Below are 27,500 nucleotides of genomic sequence, written 5' to 3' on the forward strand. Positions count from 1 at the left end.
GACAGTAGAGGTTATCTACACCTATAACACTATAGGGACAGTAGAGGTTATCTACACCTATAACACTATAGGGACAGTAGAGGTTATCTACACCTATAACACTATAGGGACAGTAGAGGGCTTCTCTATACTATAGGGACAGTAGAGGGCTTCTCTATGCTATAGGGACAGTAGAGGGCTTCTCTATGCTATAGGGACAGTAGAGGGCTTCTCTATACTATAGGGACAGTAGAGGGCTTCTCTATACTATAGGGACAGTAGAGGGCTTCTCTATACTATAGGGACAGTAGAGGGCTTCTCTATACTATAGGGACAGTAGAGGGCTTCTCTATACTATAGGGACAGTAGAGGGCTTCTCTATGCTATAGGGACAGTAGAGGGCTTCTCTATGCTATAGGGACAGTAGAGGGCTTCTCTATACTATAGGGACAGTAGAGGGCTTCTCTATATTAAGACCTGTATCTTAACTGTAGCTGTTTGTTTTTCAGGAAGGAGTGTGCCTTGATCAATGAGCTTTGCTGCAAACATTACTGCGACCACCGCACCAAGTAAGTTACTGTACTGCTATAGGAAGTGATGCTGTTTCTACTGCTGTAGGAAGTGATGCTGTTTCTACTGCTGTAGGAAGTGATGCTGTTTCTACTGCTGTAGGAAGTGATGCTGTTTCTACTGCTGTAGGAAGTGATGCTGTTTCTACTGCTGTAGGAAGTGATGCTGTTTCTACTGCTGTAGGAAGTGATGCTGTTTCTACTGCTGTAGGAAGTGATGCTGTTTCTACTGCTGTAGGAAGTGATGCTGTTTCTACTGCTGTAGGAAGTGATGCTGTTTCTCCTGCTGTAGGAAGTGATGCTGTTTCTCCTGCTGTAGGAAGTGATGCTGTTTCTCCTGCTGTAGGAAGTGATGCTGTTTCTCCTGCTGTAGGAAGTGATGCTGTTTCTCCTGCTGTAGGAAGTGATGCTGTTTCTCCTGCTGTAGGAAGTGATGCTGTTTCTCCTGCTGTAGGAAGTGATGCTGTTTCTACTGCTGTAGGAAGTCATGCTGTAGGGAGAGATGCAGTTTCTACTGCTGTAGGAAGTGATGCTGTTTCTACTGCTGTAGGAAGTGATGCTGTTTCTACTGCTGTAGGAAGTCATGCTGTAGGGAGAGATGCAGTTTCTACTGCTGGAGGAAGTGATGCTGTTTCTACTGCTGTAGGAAGTCATGCTGTAGGGAGAGATGCAGTTTCTGCCACTGGGGGAGGAGGTTAGAAGAGTTTCTACTGCTGTGTAATGAGTGGACCACCAGATAGAGCTGTTGTACCAGTTGTAAAAAGGAAGAATGTGCAATGTGAGGAGGCAGAGGAGACTTGCCTCGTCTCCTAGATCTCGTTTGTTTCTGTTAGAAATCCCAGCTGGTCTCCTTATCTGTAGATGGATAAATAATTTGGGTTTGATGTGTCGATCTTTTTACCTCAGAAACAACAAGAACCGACTAGATTTCCAGCCGAGAGATAAAGTCTGCTGTACAAAGAACGGCTACGTATCTGACAGGGACAAGGAAGTGTCTCCTGAAGCAGAGGACTTGGAGAACAGCTACGTATCTGACAGGGACAAGGAAGTGTCTCCTGAAGCAGAGGACTTGGAGAACAGCTACGTATCTGACAGGGACAGGACCAAGCAGAGACTTCCTGGTCTGGACGGAGAGGAGAGACTGAGAGGGAACGGGGCCACACAGAGAGACGGAAGTTGTGACAAAATGAAAAGCAAAGAGAAGAATAAAGAGCGTCTGTGTAACGGAGAGATATTCTTTATTAAACATGTGAGAAACGAGAGGACCAATAGTTACACGTGTTTTAGGCTATTCTGTAAGCCGCTCAATTCTGATTGGCTGAGCCGTGCTCTTGGGTTGTGTCTCCTCCTATGACAGGACGTGACCGAGGAGGAGGCGGGCTCACAGCGGAGCAGGAAGCGGAGGTACTTGACTCTGGATGACGGTGACGGACGGATGCTGTGTGTTTCCTTCAGGGAGCTGCAGAGAGAATGTAAACTGCAACACGCCTGGGCTAGGACCATACACACCTTCCAGGTGTGTGGGAGTGTGTGTGTTTTCTCTCTGTCTCCATTCATAAACTGATGAGAGAATGATTTTAAACTAAGCAGTTCAGTAGATTCTAACTAGTTAGACATTTTCTCTGATGGAATTCTTCAGTTGTACTGTACCTTCCTTCTCTGTGTGCCAGGGGTCGGAGACCGAGACCATTGTGTACGTGCTGGGTAACGGTAGCGTCCAGACGTGGAAACACGTGTACACGGCTGTGACACGGGGACAGAAGCGTGTATATGTCATAGCCAAGCAGGAGGGCATGGCCTCGGCCATCAAGAGACGCATCATCCCACGTAACACCCGGCTGGGAACCCTGGTCAAAGAGCTGCTGGTCCAGCCTGGGGCTGAGGGGCAGGACCAACCAGACCAGAACCAACCCCAGCCGGGCACACCTCGCAGGGCAGCCCCAGGCTTCGGGCCTACACAGACCACTCCTCTGGCCTCACAGACACCTAGCTGGTCTCTAAGGACCCCCTACAAAACCCCTATAGCAGCACCCAGACTCCTCTCTACGCCCAGCCTAGCAGTCCCACTTCAGGCCAATCCTGTTCACTCTCCGTCGGTCCTACCCAGGAAGCTGTGGAGAAATGAGCCTCCAACAGCTCCTCAGGCAGATGCCTCAGACACCTCTCTAATGGACGACATCACTTTCAGTCAGGCATATACCTGGTCGCCTATGAACAGCAGCTCTGAGGACCCCTCTCAGGAGCAGCCTGGGTCGTGTGAGGAGGAGGAGGAGGAGGAAGGGATCGAGATGGAGGCTAGCAGCAGCGCTGTAGAGGATGGACACCTGGGGAAGGGTTCACATTTAGCTGCTCGGTCTGGGGTTGAGAGCACCCCTTCCAAGAGGACGCTCGGTCCTGACAGAGAGAAACAGAATGTGACTCCTCATAAACAGGTCAAGGTAAGAGGAGGAGGAGGTCCTGACAGAGAGAAACAGAATGTATCTCCTCATAAACAGGTCAAGGTAAGAGGAGGAGGAGGAGGTCCTGACAGAGAGAAACAGAATGTATCTCCTCATAAACAGGTCAAGGTAAGAGGAGGAGGAGGAGGTCCTGACAGAGAGAAACAGAATGTATCTCCTCATAAACAGGTCAAGGTAAGAGGAGGAGGAGGAGGTCCTGACAGAGAGAAACAGAATGTATCTCCTCATAAACAGGTCAAGGTAAGAGGAGGAGGTCCTGACAGAGAGAAACAGAATGTATCTCCTCATAAACAGGTCAAGGTAAGAGGAGGAGGAGGTCCTGACAGAGAGAAACAGAATGTGACTCCTCATACACAGGTCAAGGTAAGAGGAGGAGGAGGAGGTCCTGACAGAGAGAAACAGAATGTATCTCCTCATAAACAGGTCAAGGTAAGAGGAGGAGGAGGTCCTGACAGAGAGAAACAGAATGTATCTCCTCATAAACAGGTCAAGGTAAGAGGAGGAGGTCCTGACAGAGAGAACAGAATGTGACTCCTCATAAACAGGTCAAGGTAAGAGGAGGAGGAGGAGGTCCTGACAGAGAGAAACAGAATGTATCTCCTCATAAACAGGTCAAGGTAAGAGGAGGAGGTCCTCACAGAGAGAAACAGAATGTATCTCCTCATAAACAGGTCAAGGTAAGAGGAGGAGGAGGTGTTGTTTTAGTAGAAGTGGTTGAGGTGTGGAGGAGGAGGAGGGGTTATTTTAGTAGAAGTGGTTGAGGTGTGGAGGAGGAGGAGGGTTATTTTAGTAGAAGTGGTTGAGGTGTGGAGGAGGGGTTATTTTAGTAGAAGTGGTTGAGGTGTGGAGGAGGAGGGGTTATTTTAGTAGAAGTGGTTGAGGTGAGGGAGGAGGAGGGGTTATTTTAGTAGAAGTGGTTGAGGTGAGGAGGGGTTATTTTAGTAGAAGTGGTTGAGGTGAGGTGTTGTTTTAGTAGAAGTGGTTGAGGTGAGGTGTTGTTTTAGTAGAAGTGGTTGAGGTGAGGAGGTGTTGTTTTAGTAGAAGTGGTTGAGGTGAGGTGTTGTTTTAGTAGAAGTGGTTGAGGTGAGGAGGTGTTGTTTTAGTAGAAGTGGTTGAGGTGAGGAGGTGTTGTTTTAGTAGAAGTGGTTGAGGTGAGGAGGTGTTGTTTTAGTAGAAGTGGTTGAGGTGAGGTGTTGTTTTAGTAGAAGTGGTTGAGGAGGAGGTGTTATTTTAGTAGAAGTGGTTGAGGGTGAGTGGGAGGGAGGTGTTGTTTTAGTAGAAGTGGTTGAGGTGAGGTGGAGGAGGTGGTTGAGGTGAGGTGTTGTTTTAGTAGAAGTGGTTGAGGTGAGGAGGTGTTGGTTTAGTAGAAGTGGTTGAGGTGAGGAGGAGTTGGTTTAGTAGAAGTGGTTGAGGTGAGGAGGAGCTATTTTAGTAGAAGTGGTTGAGGTGAGGAGGAGGGGTTATTTTAGTAGAAGTGGTTGAGGTGTGGAGGGGTTATTTTAGAAGTGGTTGAGGTGAGGTGTGGAGGGGTTATTTTAGTAGAAGTGGTTGAGGTGGTTATTCTAAGAGAGTCAGTTGGGAAGAGTTGTCACGTTTCTCAGACTCCATCTTGTTGTTGTGTCATCTGTTGTAGGTGGAGCCATTCGAATCACCGCTGGGCTGTTCCAGACTGGAGCAGCTCGCCCTCTGCACGCCCATCTCCCACGGCAAACGGCTTTTCCAAGGTCCACCCTCCGATCAGGACTGAACGTCTTCTCTCCCTGACCCATTGATATCCTGGTATATTTTATGGCCTGCATTGATTTTTTAATTTTTAAAAATTTATTTAACCAGGCAAGTCAGTTAAGAACACATTCTTATTTTCAATGACGGCCTAGGAACTGTGGGTTAACTGCCTGTTCAGGGGCAGAACGACAGATTTGTACCTTGTCAGCTCGGGGATTTGAACTCGCAACCTTCCGGTTACTAGTCCAACACTCTAAACGCTAGGCTACCCTGCCGCCCCAGGATATCTTATGATTGATGGCCACTACTACATTGATACCAGGATATCTTATGATTGATGGCCACTACTACATTGATACCAGGATATCTGAATCAAATCATATTTTATATGTCGTATGCACGGAAGTGTAGACCTTGACCATGAAATGCTTACTTACAAGCCCTTAACCAATAATGCAGTTTTAATTAAAAATAAGAGTTAAGAATATTTACTAAATAAACAAAAGTTTTTTTTAAAGTAACGCAATAAAATAACAATGAGGTTATATACAGGGGGTACATTCTTATTTTCCGAGACAATGTGTGGGGGGTAGAGGTTAGTCGAGGTGATTGAGGTTGGTAGGGGTAAAGTGACTATGCATAGATAGTAATGAGTAGCAGTAGTAGGGGTAATGGAGGTAGGTAGGGGTAATGTGACTATGCATAGAGAGTAATGAGTAGCAGTAGTAGGGGTAATGGAGGTAGGTAGGGGTAATGTGACTATGCATAGAGAGTAATGAGTAGTAGGGGTAATGGAGGTAGGTAGGGGTAATGTGACTATGCATAGAGAGTAATGAGTAGCAGTAGTAGGGGTAATGGAGGTAGGTAGGGGTAAAGTGACTATGCATAGATAGTAATGAGTAGCAGTAGTAGGGGTAATGGAGGTAGGTAGGGGTAATGGAGGTAGGTAGGGGTAATGGAGGTAGGTAGGGGTAATGGAGGTAGGTAGGGGTAATGTGACTATGCATAGATAGTAATGAGTAGCAGTAGTAGGGGTAATGGAGGTAGGTAGGGGTAATGGAGGTAGGTAGGGGTAATGGAGGTAGGTAGGGGTAATGGAGGTAGGTAGGGGTAATGGAGGTAGGTAGGGGTAAAGTGACTATGCATAGATAGTAATGAGTAGCAGTAGTAGGGGTAATGGAGGTAGGTAGGGGTAATGGAGGTAGGTAGGGGTAATGTGACTATGCATAGATAGTAATGAGTAGCAGTAGTAGGGGTAATGGAGGTAGGTAGGGGTAATGTGACTATGCATAGATAGTAATGAGTAGCAGTAGTAGGGGTAATGGAGGTAGGTAGGGGTAATGGAGGTAGGTAGGGGTAATGGAGGTAGGGGTAATGTGACTATGCATAGATAGTAATGAGTAGCAGTAGTAGGGGTAATGGAGGTAGGTAGGGGTAACGTGACTATGCATAGATCATAGAGAGGAGCATTAGTGGGGGGGGTTCAGTGTAAATGGTCTGGTGGGCATTTGATGAACTGTTCAGAAGTCTTATGGCTTCGGGGTGGAAGCTGTTAAGAAGGCTTTTGGACTTGGTGCTCCGGTACCGCTTGCCGTGCGGTAGAGAGAACAGTCTATGACTTGGATGGCTGGAGTCTAGTTTTAGGCCCTTCCTCTGACACCGCCTGGTATAGAGGTCCTGGATGGCAGGAAGCTCGGCCCCAGTGATGTACTGGCCCTTCCTCTGACACCGCCTGGTATAGAGGTCCTGGATGGCAGGAAGCTCAGCCCCAGTGATGTACTGGGCCGTACGCACTTCCCCCTGTGGCGCCTTGCGGTCGGAATCCCCTCCGGCGCCATCATTAGACAGGAAACTCTGCATTACTATCTGTTTATTTTAAATGTTTTAATTGCTATACATCTGGGCTTGTATCATTTTATTGATCAAGTGCCTCAGATGAGATTGTGATCATTTCATCAGTATGTTGCAATCACCTCAGCCATGTTGGTGTTTTCCCACTCTGTAAATCACCTCAGCCATGTTGTTTTTCCACTCTGTAAATCACCTCAGCCATGTTGTTTTTCCACTCTGTAAATCACCTCAGCCATGTTGTTTTTCCACTCTGTAAATCACCTCAGCCATGTTGTTTTCCCACTCTGTAAATCACCTCAGCCATGTTGGTGTTTTCCCACTCTGTAAATCACCTCAGCCATGTTGTTTTCCCACTCTGTAAATCACCTCAGCCATGTTGTTTTCCCACTCTGTAAATCACCTCAGCCATGTTGTTTTTCCCACTCTGTAAATCACCTCAGCCATGTTGGTGTTTTTCCCACTCTGTAAATCACCTCAGCCATGTTGGTTTTTCACTCTGTAAATCACCTCAGCCATGTTGTTTATTCACTCTGTAAATCACCTCAGCCATGTTTTCCCACTCTGTAAATCACCTCAGCCATGTTGGTGTTTTCCCACTCTGTAAATCACCTCAGCCATGTTGTTTTTTCACTCTGTAAATCACCTCAGCCATGTTGTTTATTCACTCTGTAAATCACCTCAGCCATGTTTTCCCACTCTGTAAATCACCTCAGCCATGTTGGTGTTTTCCCACTCTGTAAATCACCTCAGCCATGTTTATTTTTCCCACTCTGTAAATCTTTTTTTTATTGTTTCTCTTTTCTCGGCCATACAAAGGTTTACAGCTGGAGGAATTCCCAAAGTTATACATAGACGATAAATATCATGCTACCAAAGTATTAAATTTGTACAAAAATACTTTTACAGGTCATAATACCGGTCCATTAGAAATAAAAATACAATTTTTCAGGGACTTAAACAGTGAGTTTGTTTCTTTAACTGTATCATACATTGAAGGTGGTTGACCCCACTATGGTAATCGGCAGTGTTGTACTCCAGTATTAAGAACAGAAAAATGACCACTCCACCTGAGCTTTTTTCTTCTATTTAACTCAAGGCTTCGTCTGCATAAAGTCCAAAAGCTTGTTCTCTGTAGCGTTAAGGTGAATTGTAAAGAAACCTAAGGTGCAAATGTCTGCAATGAACTGTATCTCTGGTTAAATAAACCACTGTTTTTTTTGTTTTGACACAGCGAATGGCTTGAGATTCAACTGAACTCTTAAAAGACAACAATAGTTACAGTGACTGAAGTAGTCAATTATTACTGTTGGGCTACTACGGTTGAACTGTGTGTGTAGTCATTTCAGTAGCCGAGGTGTCAGTCATTTCAGTAGCCGAGGTGTCAGTCATTTCAGTAGCCGAGGTGTCAGTCATTTCAGTAGCCGAGGTGTCAGTCATTTCAGTAGCCGAGGTGTCAGTCATTTCAGTAGCCGAGGTGTCAGTCATTTCAGTAGCCGAGGTGTCAGTCATTTCAGTAGCCGAGGTGTAGTCATTTCAGTAGCCGAGGTGTGTAGTCAATTTCAGTAGCCGAGGTGTGTAGTCATTTCAGTAGCCGAGGTGTGTAGTCATTTCAGTAGCCGAGGTGTGTAGTCATTTCAGTAGCCGAGGTGTGTAGTCATTTCAGTAGCCGAGGTGTGTAGTCATTTCAGTAGCCGAGGTGTGTAGTCAATTTCAGTAGCCGAGGTGTGTAGTGTGTTGGGAGTTGTCCATGTATAAATACAGCACTTGAAAGTGAACATTTGAGACGACATGGCTCTTCCAACAGTCTCTATGGCGCAAGTGAGAGAGATGGAGAGCGAGATCGTTGTCTAAATAAGAGATGGTTGGTTATATAGTGGGACGGAAAATGCTGTCGTACGTGAGCCATTTCCACACAACAACAACAAAAAATAGTGAGACCATAGAAATAGAAATCCTAGAATGGGATTTTTTTTTCCTATTTCAAGTCGGATCTAGTTCTATAAGCAAGAGACCGTGTTCTGTGAGCACTGAAGACCAGAGGTGACATCACTGAAGACAGTGACTCGTCCAGAAAAAGCCACTAGTTAACATGAAGTACACGGTTAGGGAACGTCTGTTCTGTCACAGGTCAGACCTGCTTTTGAACAGACCTTTTTTTTTCCCGGTGTCATAGTTTTTTTTTTCTCTATGAAGTGAAAATCTACTGGAATTACACCTTGTTGCCGAAACCTTTGTTGCCTTACCATTATAGGGTAAGACATTACACTGGGCCCTTCAACATACACCTCTACATCTCTCATCATCATCAAACAAGTGTCATTTTCTATATTACAAATTCTTTGTTATTATGTGAAGCCTTTGGGGGGGGTCAAACCTCAGAGATACAATGAACCGTACCAAAAACATACTTTAAACAAAGCCAGTATCACACAGATTAGCATATTAGTTGATATTTACTCAAATAGGGTACAGGGATGGTAAGGATACAAAATAGAAAAGCTGTTTTGAATTACTTGGGTTGTTTTAGATTTTACCTCATGCCCCCCCCCCCTCCCTCTCCCATTAAATCAATGGGTCATTTTGATTGGATGGTATAAATTAAATGAGTAACGTTACTATCCCGGGATATTTAAGGTTGATTTGACATCCGGTTGGTTGGTGCTCTTTTCAGATCGTCGTTTTAAAAGGATAAATGGCTGCTATAATATGGAAGTAGTTTTTTTCTAAACCCAGTTTTATAGGTGCCTCTTCCTAAGTAGTTGTTAGTTTCAGTACCGATGAAACTACCTGTGATGTGCTGTCCAATGTTCTGAAGTAGTAGGACTTTCTCTCTGGGTTCTCCCGTAGTGGCTCAGCGGTCTGAAGTACTGCAACGCAGGGCTCGAGGCGTCACTACAGCCCCGGTGTCCATCCCAGACTGTGTTACAGCCGGGCCGAGACCAGGAGACCCATGAGGCGGCGCACAATTGGCCGAGCGTTGTCCTGGTTACGGGAGGGTTTGGCCGAGCGTTGTCCTGGTTACGGGGAGGGTTTGGCCCGGACGGGATTTCCTTGTCCCATTGAGCTCTAGCGACTCCTTGTGGCGGGTTGAGCGCCTGCAAGCTGACTACGGTCAACAGTTGTACTGTGTTTCCTCCGACACATTGGTGCGGCTGGCTTCGGGGTTAAGTGAGCAGTGTGTCAAGAAGCAGTGCGGCTTGCCAGGGTCGTGTTTCGGAGGACGCATGGCTCTCGACCTTCACCTCTCCCTGTACGGGAGTCGCAGTGATGGGGCAAGATTGTAACTACTAATTGGATATCACAATTCTTTTTAAACTATCTCTGGTTCCTGTAACAGCACAATGTTAGCATACCTATTTTACTCATACTGTATGCAGTCAGACTCAGGACCACAGAGTCCGTTCTTCCTCCTTTACTAGTGCAGCTGTAAGGAAGCACATTGCATATATCACCTCTTCGTAACAGTAAAAACATCTCTTCTGCATCTACTTATGAAAATAGATCTATGTCCAAATGAAGGATAAGGTGCTTCAGGGAAATGGAGCGATCCTGTATTCTAGGATTCAGAGAAGTGGCCATTTTGTTTGGGCAATTGCAGATTGTATTTTGTTGTTTTGTTTCTTTCTAATTGCGCGTAGCCTAGATAAAGCTGCTTCTTCATTCTCCCTCCCAAAGCAAAGCTTTTTAAAATCCTTTTCTAAAGGGTTTCATATATTATGCTTCTGGGTCAACCAGTGTGCTTGGTGACATGCATGGAGAGGAGACGTCACGTCTTGTCTCGTCTGCCAAACGCATTGTGATGAAGCCTAAGGGGACGACTGACTGTCCTGGTTCCATTTCAACATTCTCCTCCTCAGTCTTGGCTACGAGAGGCAGGACTACAGTACAGGCCTCAGAGAGACAGGACTACAGTACAGGCTTCAGAGAGGCAGGACTACAGTACAGGCTTCAGAGAGGCAGGACTACAGTACAGGCTTCAGAGAGGCAGGACTACAGTACAGGCTTCAGAGAGGCAGGACTACAGTACAGGCTTCAGAGAGGCAGGACTACAGTACAGGCTTCAGAGAGGCAGGACTACAGTACAGGCTTCAGAGAGGCAGGACTACAGTACAGGCTTCAGAGAGACAGGACTACAGTACAGGCTTCAGAGAGACAGGACTACAGTACAGGCTTCAGAGAGGCAGGACTACAGTACAGGCTTCAGAGAGGCAGGACTACAGTACAGGCCTCAGAGAGGCAGGACTACAGTACAGGCTTCAGAGAGGCAGGACTACAGTACAGGCTTCAGAGAGGCAGGACTACAGTACAGGCTTCAGAGAGGCAGGACTACAGTACAGGCTTCAGAGAGGCAGGACTACAGTACAGGCTTCAGAGAGGCAGGACTACAGTACAGGCTTCAGAGAGGCAGGACTACAGTACAGGCTTCAGAGAGGCAGGACTACAGTACAGGCTTCAGAGAGGCAGGACTACAGTACAGGCTTCAGAGAGGCAGGACTACAGTACAGGCTTCAGAGAGGCAGGACTACAGTACAGGCTTCAGAGAGGCAGGACTACAGTACAGGCTTCAGAGAGGCAGGACTACAGTACAGGCTTCAGAGAGGCAGGACTACAGTACAGGCTTCAGAGAGGCAGGACTACAGTACAGGCTTCAGAGAGGCAGGACTACAGTACAGGCTTCAGAGAGGCAGGACTACAGTACAGGCTTCAGAGAGGCAGGACTACAGTACAGGCTTCAGAGAGGCAGGACTTTTCAGATGGCAGGACTTTCTTCCCCACAGGTCAAAGGCAGGTCTACAGGCTTAAAAATCATTGGGAAGAAGGTGAGAGGCAGGACTACAGTAGGCTTCAGAGAGGCAGGATATTTTCTCAGGCTTCAGAGAAAACAGTACAGGCTTCAGAGAGGCAGGACTAATACAGGCTTCAGAGAGGCAGGACAGTACAGGCTTCAGAGAGGCAGGACTACAGTACAGGCTTCAGAGAGGCAGGACTACAGTACAGGCTTCAGAGAGGCAGGACTACAGTACAGGCTTCAGAGAGGCAGGACTACAGTACAGGCTTCAGAGAGGCAGGACTACAGTACAGGCTTCAGAGAGGCAGGACTACAGACAGGCTTCAGAGAGGCAGGACAGTACAGGCTTCAGAGAGGCAGGACAGTACAGGCTTCAGAGAGGCAGGACTACAGTACAGGCTTCAGAGAGGCAGGACAGGATGGAGGCAGGACACAGTACAGGCTTCAGAAAATAAATGGGGAGTTCAAATATTGTGCTATTTTCCAGATGTGTTTTTTTTTCTTTCTTCCCCCAAGTCAAATAGTACTTAAAAATCATTGGGAAGAAGATGGAGTAAAAACCATTAGAAATCACAGGGGGAAGGACAGAGAGCTAGTGAGACCCAGCTATGACAGATGAAGGAGGACAAGGAGGACAGAGAGCTAGTGAGACCCAGCTATGACAGATGAAGGAGGACCAGGAGGACAGAGAGCTAGTGAGACCCAGCTATGACAGATGAAGGAGGACCAGGAGGACAGAGCGAAGCGAAGTGTGAACGAGAGAAGAGAGGGAAGGAAGGACTCCCTAGAATAACTAGATAGAGGGTTTGTATCACTCTGGCCTTGTTTCCGTCTCAACGCTACACAGCAGTGGTGCAGCAACACAAACACACACGTACAGAGTGGCCAGTCCAGCATCACATGTAAACGTTTCAGCAAATGTTATTGTGTTTTCTTTTGTCTTTTTTTGTTTTGTTTTAAACAACAGAAACTGTTACTGTTTTATTGTCCAGCTGCAGTAATAAAAAGGAGAGGATCGGTCGGATGGCACTATTGTTTCAGTTCATCGCTGTTCTTATTTTTGCCTCGGGTATTTTCCAAGAGGTCAGTGTGGTCGACGTTGCCCTCCATCTTTGTAGTTCGCCTCCATCTTTGTAGTTCTTTGTAGTCCTTGGGTAGTGGTGCGTACCGTACTCAATAGTCCCCAGTGTGAGGGAGGAAGAGGAGGAAACCTCTTGTGATTGTGGCTCATGCTCTGGCTCAGAGGAAGGAGTTTAGTTTTGTCAGTGTGCTTTTGACTTAGCGGCCCAGGACCCCGCCGTCCACCTAGGAACACTGTCTGTCTATCTGTGTCCTTAATAGCACCCTATTCCCTAGGTAGTGCACTACTTTTAGCCAGAGCTGTGAGGGGTTAGCCTGCAAAAGAGGTTCTGGACAGAAGTAGTGCCCTACACGTGCAATAAGGCTCCATTTTAGATTGACCCCCTGTCTCATCAGTGGTTCTCTACAGTAGCACCAGGGGGAGGATAACTCACAGGGGAAGGGGAGAGAGAGAAAGAGAGAGCCTTGGACCTTCAGACCACCAGTCTGCTATAAGGTCTTAGTGGGACAGATAGATAGACAGAAAGAGAGAGCCTTGGGCCTTCAGACCACCACTCTGCTATAAGGTCTTAGTGGGACAGATCGATAGACAGAAAGAGAGAGCCTTGGGCCTTCAGACCACCACTCTGCTATAAGGTCTTAGTGGGACAGATCGATAGACAGAAAGAGAGAGCCTTGGGCCTTCAGACCACCACTCTGCTATAAGGTCTTAGTGGGACAGATCGATAGACAGAAAGAGAGAGCCTTGGGCCTTCAGACCACCACTCTGCTATAAGGTCTTAGTGGGACAGATAGATAGACAGAAAGAGAGAGCCTTGGGCCTTCAGACCACCAGTCTGCTATAAGGTCTTAGTGGGACAGATAGATAGACAGAAAGAGAGAGCCTTGGGCCTTCAGACCACCAGTCTGCTATAAGGTCTTAGTGGGACAGATAGATAGACAGAAAGAGAGAGCCTTGGGCCTTCAGACCTCTAGTCTGCTATAAGGTCTTAGTGGGGTCTCTATCATCTAGCCCAGCCCCGGCCAGCGCCACCCCGATCCCAGTCACCCCGATTCCAGCAGCCATCCTGGACAAGGAATTGTGGTTCTGGTTGGGTGGAGGGCCAGAGAGGCTGTCCCCCGGCTCGGTCCAGTTGATAACAGGCTCCTCGGCGGGTAGCTGGTTGAGTTCTGACTGGGACCCGGTTCTGGAGGAAGCAGGGTTCCTGCTGATCACCAGGTCCAGTTTGTTTCCTGACTCTGCGATCAGAGGGACCACCAGACAGCAGTCGAAGTCTCTGGTCCTCACGTGGTTGATCTGAGAAACCAAAGACCAGAGAAAGAGTTATTTAGATTTGGGTTTAAAAAGCTTTTGAGGTCCATTTGAATGAATGTTAGAGAGGCAACAAAAGGAAGTGATTTGAGTTTGGCGTTTCCAGCTAGCAAGCACAGACTGAAGGTCCGTCGTGGCAAATCTCTGTTTGACCATCATCTGGTGAGCAGAGGTTTGCCACGACACTGGTTTAGATCTGGTTTAAAAGCCAAAGAAACTAGTAAATATGTCATATTTGTATTTCCTGAGACTGAAAGTTTAACTTCAGGCTTTGCCTCAGAGCGGTTTCCTTTCATTTCAGTTAGAAGCCGACAAGATCAATACATCTACTCTGATTAAACCTTCAGGTGAACCGTTTGTAAAACCCAGTTCTTCAAACAGGTAGTCAGAACACTTACATTCTCTCTCTGTCTGTCTCTCTCGCTCTCTCGCTCTCTGTCTCTCTCTGTCTCTCTCGCTCTCTGTGTCTCTGTCTCTCTTCTCTCTCTCTCTGCTCCTGTGTTCGGCTGATGTAATATTTACTGATGTACCCGTCAATTACAACCACAATAAACATACAAGCTGAATAATGTATCATCTTGGCTATTGGAATAAACTGCAGTTCATTTCCTTGAGCACCTTCGTGTTTGTGCTTTTAAAAACAACATTGTCATCGACTTGGAAAAAAATCAAAGTTGAATAACGTCCCAGGTTGACGTTCACCTGTCAGAAGACTAAATTGTAGTCGAGTTCCTTGTTTGTGCTTTTAAAAAACAACAACAGTGACTTGAGGGAAGCTGCTAAGGAAGACAGTCTGTCTCTCTCTCTCTGAGCAGCGAATAATGAGACAACCTTTCTCTTCTTTTCATATGCTAATGACACATTCACTAGATTGACAGCTTCCCTGGAGAGGGATTCATCTATCCATCAACACGACTCTCTCTGCCAAGTCAGCCTCCCTTAGACCAGCAAGGAAATTAGGCCAATGTTGTGTATCAATTTGGGGCCCCCAAAAAATTGCAAAAAATCCTTTGATGTTCTATGAACTGTGTAGATCTGCTCTACTTTAGGGAGTTCTGTAACACCCATATTTACTTCCTGTCTTTAGCTACATGGAGGAAATAGAAACTATTGGAAAGGTCAAATGATTTCTTATCTAAATGTTGAAAGTGCTTGTGGGCGACGGAGAGAAGCAAAATGGTGCAGTTTGAGGCCATGTGGCGGAGAGTGATGCGGGCGCTCGAGATGGGGGTGATGGTGTGTGTGTGTGTGTGTACCTGTAGCAGCCGGTCGTAGGACTTCAGCCCCCCGACCTCTGCAGGTCCACCTGGGCGGATGTTGTTGACATAGACACCTTTCTCCAGGAGGCCATCTGACACACTGAAGCCAAAGTCTTCAAGGTCCGACTCCTTCGACAGACTCACCTGCACAATCAATCAATAATGTCCTCAACCAATCAATCAATAATGTCCTCAACCAATCAATCAATAATGTCCTCAACTAATCAATCAATAATGTCCTCAACCAATCAATCAATAATGTCCTCAACTAATCAATCAATAATGTCCTCAACTAATCAATCAATAATGTCCTCAACCAATCAATCAATAATGTCCTCAACTAATCCATCAATAATGTCCTCAACCAATCAATCAATAATGTCCTCAACTAATCAATCAATAATGTCCTCAATCAATCAATCATTTAACCTGGTGTAAATAATGCAGTTCATTGATAGACTGGATGATAGGCTGTGTCTGCTGACAGTCATAAGGTGATTGATAGACTGGATGACAGGCTGTGTCTGCTGACAGTCATAAGGTGATTGATAGACTGGTTGACAGGCTGTGTCTGCTGACAGTCATAAGGTGATTGATAGACTGGATGACCGGCTGTGTCTGCTGACAGTCTTAACATGTCAGTACCAGAGCTTCATCATAACTGTAGTTGTCAAAGAGCTCAAGTTGAAGACACGCAGACACTTAAGATGCGTCAGCACGTTCTTACCTTCACAGGGTTTTTAACCCCTCTAACGTTCCATGAAATGAAGTAAACCGTGTAAAGAAAAGCAGCAGTACTCTGGCCCTGGAGGGCCTTGGTGAGCCCCGGGGGGCTTTGGAGGGCCTAGGTGGGCCCCGGAGGGGCATAGGTGGGCCCCAGAGGGCCTTGGTGGTAGTTTATCATCGTTACCTTGTGCAGCTCCACGGGTGTGGGCGACATGACGTCATTCATCTCCTGCTTCATCTTCCTCATGGCGAAGGCCTTGCGTCCCCCGTCACTGGGCAGGGTGTTGGAGCGCGAGGACTGGTTGTACTGAGGCCGGGCTGCGCTGCGCTCCTGGAAGCTGGCCTGCCGACCCAGGTGGCTCCTCAGAGGAGCAGGGTCATGGTTCAGACTCAGACTGCTGCCTGACATAATGGTGGCCTGGAGGGGGGGGAGATGAGGGAGGGAACCGAGAGAAAAGAGAGAGGGGGGAGAGGGAGGAGATGGGGGGAGGAGAGAGAAGAGAGAGGGAGGAGATGGGGGGGAGGGAGGGAGAAGAGAGACGGAGGAGATGAAGGAGGGGGAGAAAAGGAGGTTATGGTGATGAACTTCCAAAGTGAGATATGAAGTACAAGGTACGCTCATGGACATGAGAATTGCTCCAGGGGGTAGAATGTGTTCAAGCAGTATGTCAAAGAGAAATGGTTTGATTGTAGAATAATAACATAGACAGTTCCTGTCAGAGGAGATGGTTGGTTCATCATCATCACCATCATCATCAGGACCCAGTAAACAAACAAAGACGGAAAAAACCCCAAGACGCCTTGCAACAACTGTCCCATCATGCTTTGCTCACACCACCATGCCCATTGCCACATCATCATCACTCTTCCCACTGATTGGACAGTAATGAGTGATGTCACTCAAACAAGTGAAACTGAACAGTGTTTCACCCAAGCTGATGCATAGAGGTGCTGCAGAAACCCGAAACCGTTTGGCCAACAACACACTGTCACAGTCTCCATGCACCAAGACACAAGGTACAGCGCTTTTGACTCAAAATGGAAGATGTGTGTGATTCATTCCAACATACAATTTGCCAGTTTTCATGTTGACAAATGCAACATGCTCTTCAATGCTGACATGAATGAACAGACATGTTTCGTTTTAAGCGAATGAGGAGCCGTAGGGTTCAATCCAAGCTGAGGTGGCATTTCATTCAGTCAAACCTCCTTGATTTAATAATGTCTCCAAACCCGAAAGGATCATTATTTCTCTTCCTCCCAAACTAACCTCTGTGATTCACACGGTGTCACTCACTTCCTGCATTGACACTTTCATTTCAAGGTTCATTTTACAATGTATTGCTGAGCGTCAACACACCTCCAGGCAGCACTACGGATGCATCCCAAATGGCCCACTATTCCCTTCATAGTACAGGGCCATGTAGTGTATAATATAGGGAATAGGGCCCATGTAGTGTATAGGGCCCATGTAGTGTATAATATAGGGAATAGGGTGCTATGTAGTGTATAATATAGGGAATAGGGTGCTATGTAGTGTATAATATAGGGAATAAGGTGCTATGTAGTCTATAATATAGGGAATAGGGCCCATGTAGTGTATAATATAGGGAATAGGGCCCATGTAGTGTATAATATAGGGAATAGGGCCCATGTAGTGTATAATATAGGGAATAGGGCCCATGTAGTGTATAATATAGGGAATAGGGCCCATGTAGTGTATAATATAGGGAATAGGGCCCATGTAGTGTATAACATAGGGATTAGGGCCCATGTAGTGTATAATATATGGAATAGGGCCCATGTAGTGTATAATATAGGGAATAGGGCCCATGTAGTGTATAATATAGGGAATAGGGCCCATGTAGTGTATAATATATGGAATAGGGCCCATGTAGTGTATACTATAGGGAATAGGGCCCATGTAGTGTATAGGGCCCATGTAGTGTATAATATAGGGAATAGGGCCCATGTAGTGTATAATATAGGGATTAGGGCCCATGTAGTGTATAATATAGGGATTAGGGCCCATGTAGTGTATAATATAGGGATTAGGGCCCATGTAGTGTATAACATAGGGAATAGGGCCCATGTAGTGTATAATATAGGGAATAGGGCCCATGTAGTGTAAAATATAGGGAATAGGGTGCTATGTAGTGTATAATATAGGGAATAGGGTGCCATGTAGTGTATAATATAGGGAATAGGGCCCATGTAGTGTATAATATAGGGAATAGGGCCCATGTAGTGTATAATATAGGGAATAGGGCCCATGTAGTGTAAAATATAGGGAATAGGGTGCTATGTAGTGTATAATATAGGGAATAGGGCCCATGTAGTGTATAATATAGGGAATAGGGCCCATGTAGTGTATAATATAGGGAATAGGGCCCATGTAGTGTATAATATAGGGAATAGGGCCCATGTAGTGTATACTATAGGGAATAGGGTGCTATGTAGTGTATAATATAGGGAATAGGGCCCATGTAGTGTATAATATAGGGAATAGGGTGCTATGTAGTGTATAATATAGGGATTAGGGCCCATGTAGTGTATAATATAGGGAATAGGGCCCATGTAGTGTATAATATAGGGAATATGGTGCTATGTAGTGTATAATATAGGGAATAGGGCCCATGTAGTGTATAATATAGGGAATAGGGCCCATGTAGTGTATAATATAGGGAATAGGGTGCCATGTAGTGTATAATATAGGGAATAGGGCCCATGTAGTGTATAATATAGGGAATAGGGCCCATGTAGTGTATAATATAGGGATTAGGGCCCATGTAGTGTATAATATAGGGAATAGGGCCCATGTAGTGTATAATATAGGGAATAGGGCCCATGTAGTGTATAATATAGGGAATAGGGTGCTATGTAGTGTATAATATAGGGAATAGGGCCCATGTAGTGTATAATATAGGGAATAGGGTGCTATGTAGTGTATAATATAGGGAATAGGGTGCTATGTAGTGTATAATATAGGGAATAGGTTGCCATGTAGTGTATAACATAGGGAATAGGGTGCTATGTAGTGTATAATATAGGGAATAGGGTGCTATGTAGTGTATAATATAGGGAATAGGGTGCCATGTAGTGTATAACATAGGGAATAGGGTGCTATGTAGTGTATAATATAGGGAATAGGGTGCTATGTAGTGTATAATATAGGGAATAGGGCCCATGTAGTGTATAATATAGGGAATAGGGTGCTATGTAGTGTATAATATAGGGAATAGGGCCCATGTAGTGTATAATATAGGGAATAGGGTGCTATGTAGTGTATAATATAGGGAATAGGGTGCTATGTAGTGTATAATATAGGGAATAGGGTGCCATTAGGGACATATCCAATGAGGTTAAATATGCCAAACAACGTCTAAATGAGTAATGACCTCCCCTTCATCAATGACAACATGTGGTGTCGTATTGAGTTTTCGCTGGCTGGTCTGACTCACAATCAACGATGCAATATTTTTCAACCTTGATCAAATTAGTTTTACAAAGAGAAAAAATGTGTACGGTTGCCTCTACGTGAAAATGAACAATGTTTCCTAGTTGTCGTGCCTTAAATACACAGGGATATATTTGTAGTTAGATTGCCCTTTGTGTCTAGGCTTGCCTTGAGGACAGAACAGGGAGTGTTCAGCCTGTGGTTGGCCGTGGTTCTATAGCCAGGGTAGATGGGTTTAAATCTATAACCAGGGTAGATGGGTTTAAATCTATAGCCAGGGTAGATGGGTTTAAATCTATAGCCAGGGTAGATGGGTTTGAATCTATAGCCAGGGTAGATGGTCCTCTATGGATGTCCGACCATAGAGTTAGGGTTTGAATCTATAGCCTGGGTAGATGGGTTTGAATCTATAACCAGGGTAGATGGGTTTGAATCTATAGCCTGGGTAGATGGGTTTGAATCTATAGCCTGGGTAGATGGGTTTGAATCTATAGCCTGGGTAGATGGGTTTGAATCTATAACCAGGGTAGATGGTCCTCTATGGATGTCCAACCATAGAGTTAGGGTTTGAATCTATAGCCAGGGTAGATGGGTTTGAATCTATAACCAGGGTAGATGGTCCTCTATGGATGTCCGACCATAGAGTTAGGGTTTGAATCTATAGTAAATGACTTAAATGTAAATGTATAGCCAGGGTAGATGGGTTTGAATCTATAACCAGGGTAGATGGTCCTCTATGGATGTCCGACCATAGAGTTAGGGTTTGAATCTATAACCAGGGTAGATGGGTTTGAATCTATAACCAGGGTAGATGGTCCTCTATGGATGTCCGACCATAGAGTTAGGGTTTGAATCTATAACCAGGGTAGATGGTCCTCTATGGATGTCCGACCATAGAGTTGGGGTTTGAATGGACCCCCAGGATCTGAGACAAGCTGCACTGGTGATCATCGGAGGCTACAGAGCACCCCCCGCAGCCCACTAGCATGAGAGAGAGAGAGAGAGAACAAGAGAAAGAGAGAGTGTGAAAGAGAGTGAGAGAGAGAGAGAGAACAAGAGAGAACAAGAGAGAACAAGAGAAAGAGAGAGTGTGAAAGAGAGAGAGAGAGAGAGAGAGAGAGAGAGAGAGAGAGAGAAGCCAGCAGTACAGGGACAGCACCAGGGTGCCACAGTGTCAGCTACAAGCAGAGAGGAAGCCCCAAAAAGGAAAAGGGTGTACCAAGTTTCTCTTATTCAGAAGCCTGTCTGGCTCGTCCTGGAAAGAGAAGGAGCGGTTACACACATCCACAGGAAGTGACATCATGCGATTGAAAAAAAAAAAGAACTCCAAAACAGGAAGTGGAAGGGATGGGGACAGAAGAGGTGAAAGGTGAGAGCTTTTCTTCACCAATATGTTACTGTATAAGTAACGCCACTGGTCTAGAAGATATGTAGGGTTGTCAGTGTTGTGTGGGTATTGTACTGTGATGAATGAAACTGTACATGACCTCAGCCACTTTAAACCCACTGTGATGAATGAGACTGTACATGACCTCAGCCACTTTAAACCCACTGTGATGAATGAGACTGTACATGACCTCAGCCACTTTAAACCCACTGTGATGAATGAGACTGTACATGACCTCAGCCACTTTAAACCCACTGTGATGAATGAGACTGTACATGACCTCAGCCACTTTAAACCCACTGTGATGAATGAGACTGTACATGACCTCAGCCACTTTAAACCCACTGTGATGAATGAGACTGTACATGACCTCAGCCACTTTAAATCCACTGTGATGAATGAGACTGTACATGACCTCAGCCACTTTAAACCCACTGTGATGAATGAGACTGTACATGACCTCAGCCATTTTAAATCCACTGTGATGAATGAAACTGTGGATGCCAGACTGGCCACAGGTCTCCAGATCTTCCAGGGCCTGAGACCAGAAGTTCACTTCCTGGTCCGGCTCGGTTAGTATTGCACTGTGGTGAATGAAACTGTACATGACCTCAGCCATTTTGGCTCCTTGTTTACCTCCAGTTCCCTCAGGATGCCAGACTGGCCACAGGTCTCTAGATCTTCCAGGGCCTGAGACCAGAAGTTCTCTTCCTGGTCCGGCTCGGTCCCGTCATGACCCACAGTGAACCTAGAGGGGGGAAGAGGTCAGAGGTTAATACCCCCAGTCAGCCAATCAGTGAGCAGTTAGGGCAGGCAACCGCACTGATGAGGGCTGGTGACCACGACGTGTGGGCAGGGTGTCAATGGGCTGTGAGAGTGGAACAGTAAGTAGGTAGCTAGGTAGGATAGGGAAGTAGGTAGAATAGGGAAGTAGGTAGGATGGGGAAGTAGGTAGGATAGGAAGTAGGTGGGTAGGATAGGGAAGTAGGTAGGTAGGATAGGGAAGTAGGTAGGATGGGGAAGTAGGTAGGATAGGAAGTAGGTGGGTAGGATAGGGAAGTAGGTAGGTAGGATAGGGAAGTAGGTAGGTAGGATAGGGAGGTGGGTAGGTAGGTAGGCAGGATAGGGAAGTAGGTAGGCAGGATAGGAAAGTAGGTAGGTAGAATAGGGAAGGTAGGTAGGTAGGAAGGGAAGTAGGTAGGTAGGTAGGATATGGAAGTATGTAGGTAGGGTAGGGAAGTTGGTAGGTATCTAGGTAGGTAGGTAGAAGGGAAGGATAGGGAAGTAGGTAGAAAGGATAGGGAAGATAGGTAGGTAGGATAGGGGAAGTAGGCAGGTAGGATAGGAAGTAGGGTAGGTAGGTAGGTAGGTAGGGAGGTAGGATAGGGAATAGGCAGGTAGGATAGGGAAGTAGGTAGGTAGGATAGGGAAGTAGGTAGATAGGATAGGGAAGTAGGTAGGTAGGATAGGATAGGGAATTAGGTAGGTAGGATAGGGAAGGTAGGTAACTAGGTAGGTAGGTTGCTAGGTAGGTAGCTAGGTTTAGGTAAAGGTAGGTAGGTAGGTAGGATAGGGAAGTAGGTAGGTAGGATAGGGAAGTAGGTGGGTAGGTAGGTAGGTAGCTAGGTAGGTAGGTAGCTAGGTAGGTTGCTGGGTAGGTAGCTACTTCCTGTCCCCAATCTGTGTTCTGTACTTCCTGTCCCAAATCTGTGTTCTGTACAACCTGTCTCAAATCTGTGTTCTGTACTTCCTGTCTCAAATCTGTGTTCTGTACTTCCTGTCTCAAATCTGTGTTCTGTACTTCCTGTCTCAAATCTGTGTTCTGTACTTCCTGTCCCAAATCTGTGTTCTGTACTTCCTGTCCCAAATCTGTGTTCTGTCCTTCCTGTCCCAAATCTGTGGTCTGTACTTCCTGTCTCAAATCTGTGTTCTGTACTTCCTGTCTCAAATCTGTGTTCTGTACTTCCTGTCTCAAATCTGTGTTCTGTACTTCCTGTCTCAAATCTGTGTTCTGTACTTCCTGTCCCAAATCTGCGTTCTGTACTAAGGACACAGCCCACTGTCCCAAATCTGCGTTCTGTCCCTTTTGTACTTCATTCAAAAGCTTAAAAGTGATTTATGATAGAAGATATGCTGAATATACAAAGAGCTTCTTTATCAAACACAAACAGCCGTTAGCCAAAGGTCAAGTTCAAACAGCAGCTCTATGTGTGTGATCCAGCTCTACCTGTGGAGACATCTACGATTTATGCAAGAGCTGCATCCACATGGGTGCTACAAGGGGGCCACATGGGAGCCACACACACACAGACACAGACACACATACATACATACACACACACACATATATACACACACACACACACAGACACAGACACACACACTGGGGCAGCAACACCTCTAGATACATACTAGTAATATTTCACTAATAATACCTTAAAGTTGTAGTGTTTCTGGGCTGTCATGTATCTGTGTGTGTGTGTGTGTGTGTGTGTGTGTGTGTGTGTGTGTGTGTGTGTGTGTGTGTGTGTGTGTGTGTGTGTGTGTGTGTGTTCAGGGAATGCAGAACAATCACTGAAACATGACTGAGGTGTTTGACAGTTGGTTGCGAGATTTTATTTTACCTTTATTTAACTAGGCAAGTCAGTTAAAAACAAATGTTTATTTTCAATGACGGCCTAGGAACAGTGTGTTAACTGCCTGTTCAGGGGCACAACGACAGATTTGTACCTTGTCAGCTTGGGGGTTTCAATCTTGCATCCTTTTGGTTCCTAGTCCAACGCTCTAACCACTAGGCTACACTGCCTTTAACCACTAGGCTACACTGCCTCTAACCACTAGGCTACACTGCCTTTAACCACTAGGCTACACTGCCTCTAACCACTAGGCTACGCTGCCTCTAACCACTAGGCTACGCTGCCTCTAACCACTAGGCTACGCTGCCTCTAACCACTAGGCTATCCTGCCTCTAACCACTAGGCTACCCTGCCTTTAACCACTAGGCTACGCTGCCTTTAACCACTAGGCTACCCTGCCTCTAACCACTAGGCTGCATTGACATTGTCTCTAACCACCAGGATACCCTGCCTCTAACCACTAGGCTACCCTGCCTCTAACCACTAGGCTACCTGCCTCTAACCACTAGGCTACCCTGCCTCTAACCACTAGGCTACCCTGCCTCTAACCACTAGGCTACGCTGCCTCTAACCACTAGGCTACCCTGCCTCTAACCACTAGGCTACCCTGCCTCTAACCACTAGGCTACGCTGCCTCTAACCACTAGGCTACGCTGCCTCTAACCCCTAGGCTACCCTGCCTCTAACCACTAGGCTACCCTGCCTCTAACCCCTAGGCTACGCTGCCTCTAACCACTAGGCTACCCTGCCTCTAACCCCTAGGCTACGCTGCCTTTAACCACTAGGCCACGCTGCCTCTAACCACTAGGCTACGCTGCCTCTAACCCCTAGGCTACGCTGCCTCTAACCCCTAGGCTACGCTGCCTCTAACCCCTAGGCTACGCTGCCTCTAACCACTAGGCTACGCTGCCTCTAACCCCTAGGCTACCCTGCCTCTAAACTAGGCTACCCTGCCTCTAGGCTATCTGCCTCTAACCACTAGGCTACCTGCCTCTAACCACTAGGCTACCCTGCCTCTAACCCCTAGGCTACTAACCCTAGGCTACGCTAGGCTACGCTGCCTCTAACCCCTAGGCTACGCTGCCTCTAACCCCTAGGCTACGCTGCCTCTAACCACTAGGCTACGCTGCCTCTAACCCCTAGGCTACCCTGCCTCTAACCACCAGGCTACCCTGCCTCTAACCACTAGGCTACCCTGCCTCTAACCACTAGGCTACCTGCCTCTAACTACCAGGCTACCCTGCCTCTAACCACTAGGCTACCCTGCCTCTAACCACTAGGCTACCTGCCTCTAACTACCAGGCTACCCTGCCTCTAACCACTAGGCTACCTGCCTCTAACCACTAGGCTACCTGCCTCTAACACCAGGCTACCCTGCCTCTAACCACTAGGCTACCCTGCCTCTAACCACTAGGCTACGCTGCCTATAACCACTAGGCTACGCTGCCTTTAACCACTAGGCTACCCTGCCTCTAACCACTAGGCTACCTGCCTCTAACCACTAGGCTACCCTGCCTCTAACCACTAGGCTACGCTGCCTCTAACCCCTAGGCTACCCTGCCTCTAACCACCAGGCTACCCTGCCTCTAACCACTAGGCTACCCTGCCTCTAACCACTAGGCTACCTGCCTCTAACTACCAGGCTACCCTGCCTCTAACCACTAGGCTACCCTGCCTCTAACCACTAGGCTACCTGCCTCTAACTACCAGGCTACCCTGCCTCTAACCACTAGGCTACCTGCCTCTAACCACTAGGCTACCTGCCTCTAACTACCAGGCTACCCTGCCTATAACCCCTAGGCTACGCTGCCTCTAACCCCTAGGCTACGCTGCCTCTAACCCCTAGGCTACCTGCCTCTAACCACTAGGCTACCCTGCCTCTAACCACTAGGCTACGCTGACTCTAACCACTAGGCTACCCTGCCTCTAACCACTAGGCTACGCTGCCTCTAACCACTAGGCTATGCTGCCTCTAACCACTAGGCTACCTGCCTCTAACCCCTAGGCTACGCTGCCTCTAACCCCTAGGCTACCTGCCTCTAACCACTAGGCTACCCTGCCTCTAACCACTAGGCTACGCTGCCTCTAACCACTAGGCTACCCTGCCTCTAACCACTAGGCTACCCTGCCTCTAACCCCTAGGCTACGCTGCCTCCCCAGATAAAGGGCCAGTGGTGGTGTCGCTGAGAGGTTAGAGGTTCAGGGAGGTGAGAACAGGGTTGTACGTACCCGCCGGCGGTGGGTCTGTCCCATTCGTCGTCGCTGAGGCCCAGGTCTGCCAGGACGTTGTGTCTCTGGCGGGTGCTGACGGGGGACAGGCTGCCCTGGCTGGGCTTGGCGTTCCTCCACTCATGGCTGTGGAAGCTGTAGCCAGACGCCTGGAAACCTGGGGCTGGGACGGGATGCATACACACACCACAAGACTATGTTAGCCCACGGAGCTAAAGCCTAGAGCTAACACTGTCGGTTCAGCTATCAGGTACGTTTCCTCCTCACATGAGCATCGTTCAGTCAAAACCCTCCACTACATCTCCACTGTATGGACCTGGCGTGCTACAGCCACTCACTAGTGATAATGTAGTACAAAGCCTTGATGAATGGATCTCCCTGTCATTGAACGTGATAATGTAGTACAACGTCTTGGTGAATGGATCTCCCTGTCATTGAACGTGATAATGTAGTACAACGTCTTGGTGAATGGATCTCCCTGTCATTGAACGTGATAATGTAGTACAACGTCTTGGTGAATGGATCTCCCTGTCATTGAACGTGATAATGTAGTACAACTTGGTGAATGGATCTCCCTGTCATTGGTGAATGGACCTCCCTGTCATTGAACGTGATAATGTAGGACAAAGCCTTGGTGAATGGATCTCCCTGTCATTGAACGTGATAATGTAGTGACAACGTCTTGGTGAATGGATCTCCCTGTCATTGAACGTGATAATGTAGTACAACGTCTTGGTGAATGGATCTCCCTGTCATTGAACGTGATAATGTAGTACAACGTCGTGGTGAATGGATCTCCCTGTCATTGAACGTGATAATGTAGAACTAGTTGGTCATATGTTAGAGTGTTAGAGTGTGTGATCCAGCTCTCACTCTTTCTGGTCTGATATTGAGTTAAACAAAGACATCTGACTGTTTGGCTGCAGCGACTCTATTCTGCTGCTGTGTTTCATCAATAATGTAGAGCTGGAGGAGTTTCTATTCCTTGTGTGTGATCCAGCTCTACCAGTGGAAACATCTGTGATTTATGCTAGAGCTGCATCCACATGGGTGGTATAAGGGGGCCTCAATGGGGCCACATGGGAGCCACACACACACACACAGATACACACACTGGGGCAGACCTGCCAACGCCACAAACAGCCGTTAGCCAAGATCAAGATCGAGCCACACACACACATACATATATACACACACACACACACACACACACACACACACACACACACACACACACACACACACACACACACACACACACACACACACACACACACACACACACACACACACACACACACACACACACACACACACACACACACACACACACTGGGGCAGCAACACCTCTAGACCTGGACATTAGATGGACCACATGATGATCTGTCCTCCTATGGGACATTAGATGGACCACATGATGATCTGTCCTCCTATGGGACATTAGATGGACGACATGATGATCTGTCCTCCTATGGGACATTAGATGGACCACATGATGATCTGTCCTCCTATGGGACATTAGATGGACGACATGATGATCAGTCCTCCTATGGGACATTAGATGGACCACATGATGATCTGTCCTCCTATGGGACATTAGATGGACGACATGATGATCTGTCCTCCTATGGGACATTAGATGGACCACATGATGATCTGTCCTCCTATGGGACATTAGATGGACCACATGATGATCTGTCCTCCTATGGGACATTAGATGGACCACATGATGATCTGTCCTCCTATGGGACATTAGATGGACCACATGATGATCTGTCCTCCTATAATACAATCACAATAGCTAGCGTATGAATTTTCTCCTCATAGTAAATCTCCTAATAGGACCAGCATGGTTCTCCTCATAGTAAATCTCCTAATAGGACCAGCATGGTTCTCCTCATAGTATATCTCCTAATAGGACCAGCATGGTTCTCCTCATAGTAAATATCCTAATAGGACCAGCATGGTTCTCCTCATAGTAAATCTCCCAAAGGACCAGCATGGTTCTCCTCATAGTAAATCTCCTAATAGGACCAGCATGG

At 46.8% G+C, this 27,500-nt stretch overlaps 2 protein-coding genes across 4 annotated transcripts in view; one reads left to right on the top strand and one right to left on the bottom strand.

The window, feature by feature from the left end:
- Positions 1-4,865, top strand: part of LOC123995856 — an 82,732-nt gene extending 77,867 nt beyond the window's left edge. Inside the window, exons 20-24 of the mRNA XM_046299536.1 lie at positions 489-548; positions 1,455-1,797; positions 1,906-2,064; positions 2,219-2,986; positions 4,641-4,865. Coding sequence (XP_046155492.1) covers positions 489-548; positions 1,455-1,797; positions 1,906-2,064; positions 2,219-2,986; positions 4,641-4,754 — 1,444 coding nt within the window. The 3' untranslated portion in view covers positions 4,755-4,865. The remainder of the gene's footprint in view (positions 1-488; positions 549-1,454; positions 1,798-1,905; positions 2,065-2,218; positions 2,987-4,640) is intronic.
- Positions 4,866-13,210: 8,345 nt separating this feature from the next.
- The window catches only part of grip1 (glutamate receptor interacting protein 1), a 187,460-nt gene continuing 173,170 nt past the window's right edge, over positions 13,211-27,500 (bottom strand). For all 3 annotated transcript variants that reach the window (XM_046296809.1, XM_046296808.1, XM_046296807.1), the window contains 5 exons: positions 25,459-25,621; positions 21,230-21,341; positions 15,934-16,167; positions 15,021-15,167; positions 13,211-13,749 (listed from right to left, as the gene is read on the bottom strand). In XM_046296809.1, coding sequence (XP_046152765.1) covers positions 13,432-13,749; positions 15,021-15,167; positions 15,934-16,167; positions 21,230-21,341; positions 25,459-25,621 — 974 coding nt within the window. In that variant the 3' untranslated portion in view covers positions 13,211-13,431. The remainder of the gene's footprint in view (positions 13,750-15,020; positions 15,168-15,933; positions 16,168-21,229; positions 21,342-25,458; positions 25,622-27,500) is intronic.

The sequence above is a fragment of the Oncorhynchus gorbuscha genome, linkage group LG14, assembly GCF_021184085.1.
Source record: "Oncorhynchus gorbuscha isolate QuinsamMale2020 ecotype Even-year linkage group LG14, OgorEven_v1.0, whole genome shotgun sequence".
In the NCBI taxonomy this organism is placed as follows: Eukaryota; Metazoa; Chordata; class Actinopteri; order Salmoniformes; family Salmonidae; genus Oncorhynchus; species Oncorhynchus gorbuscha.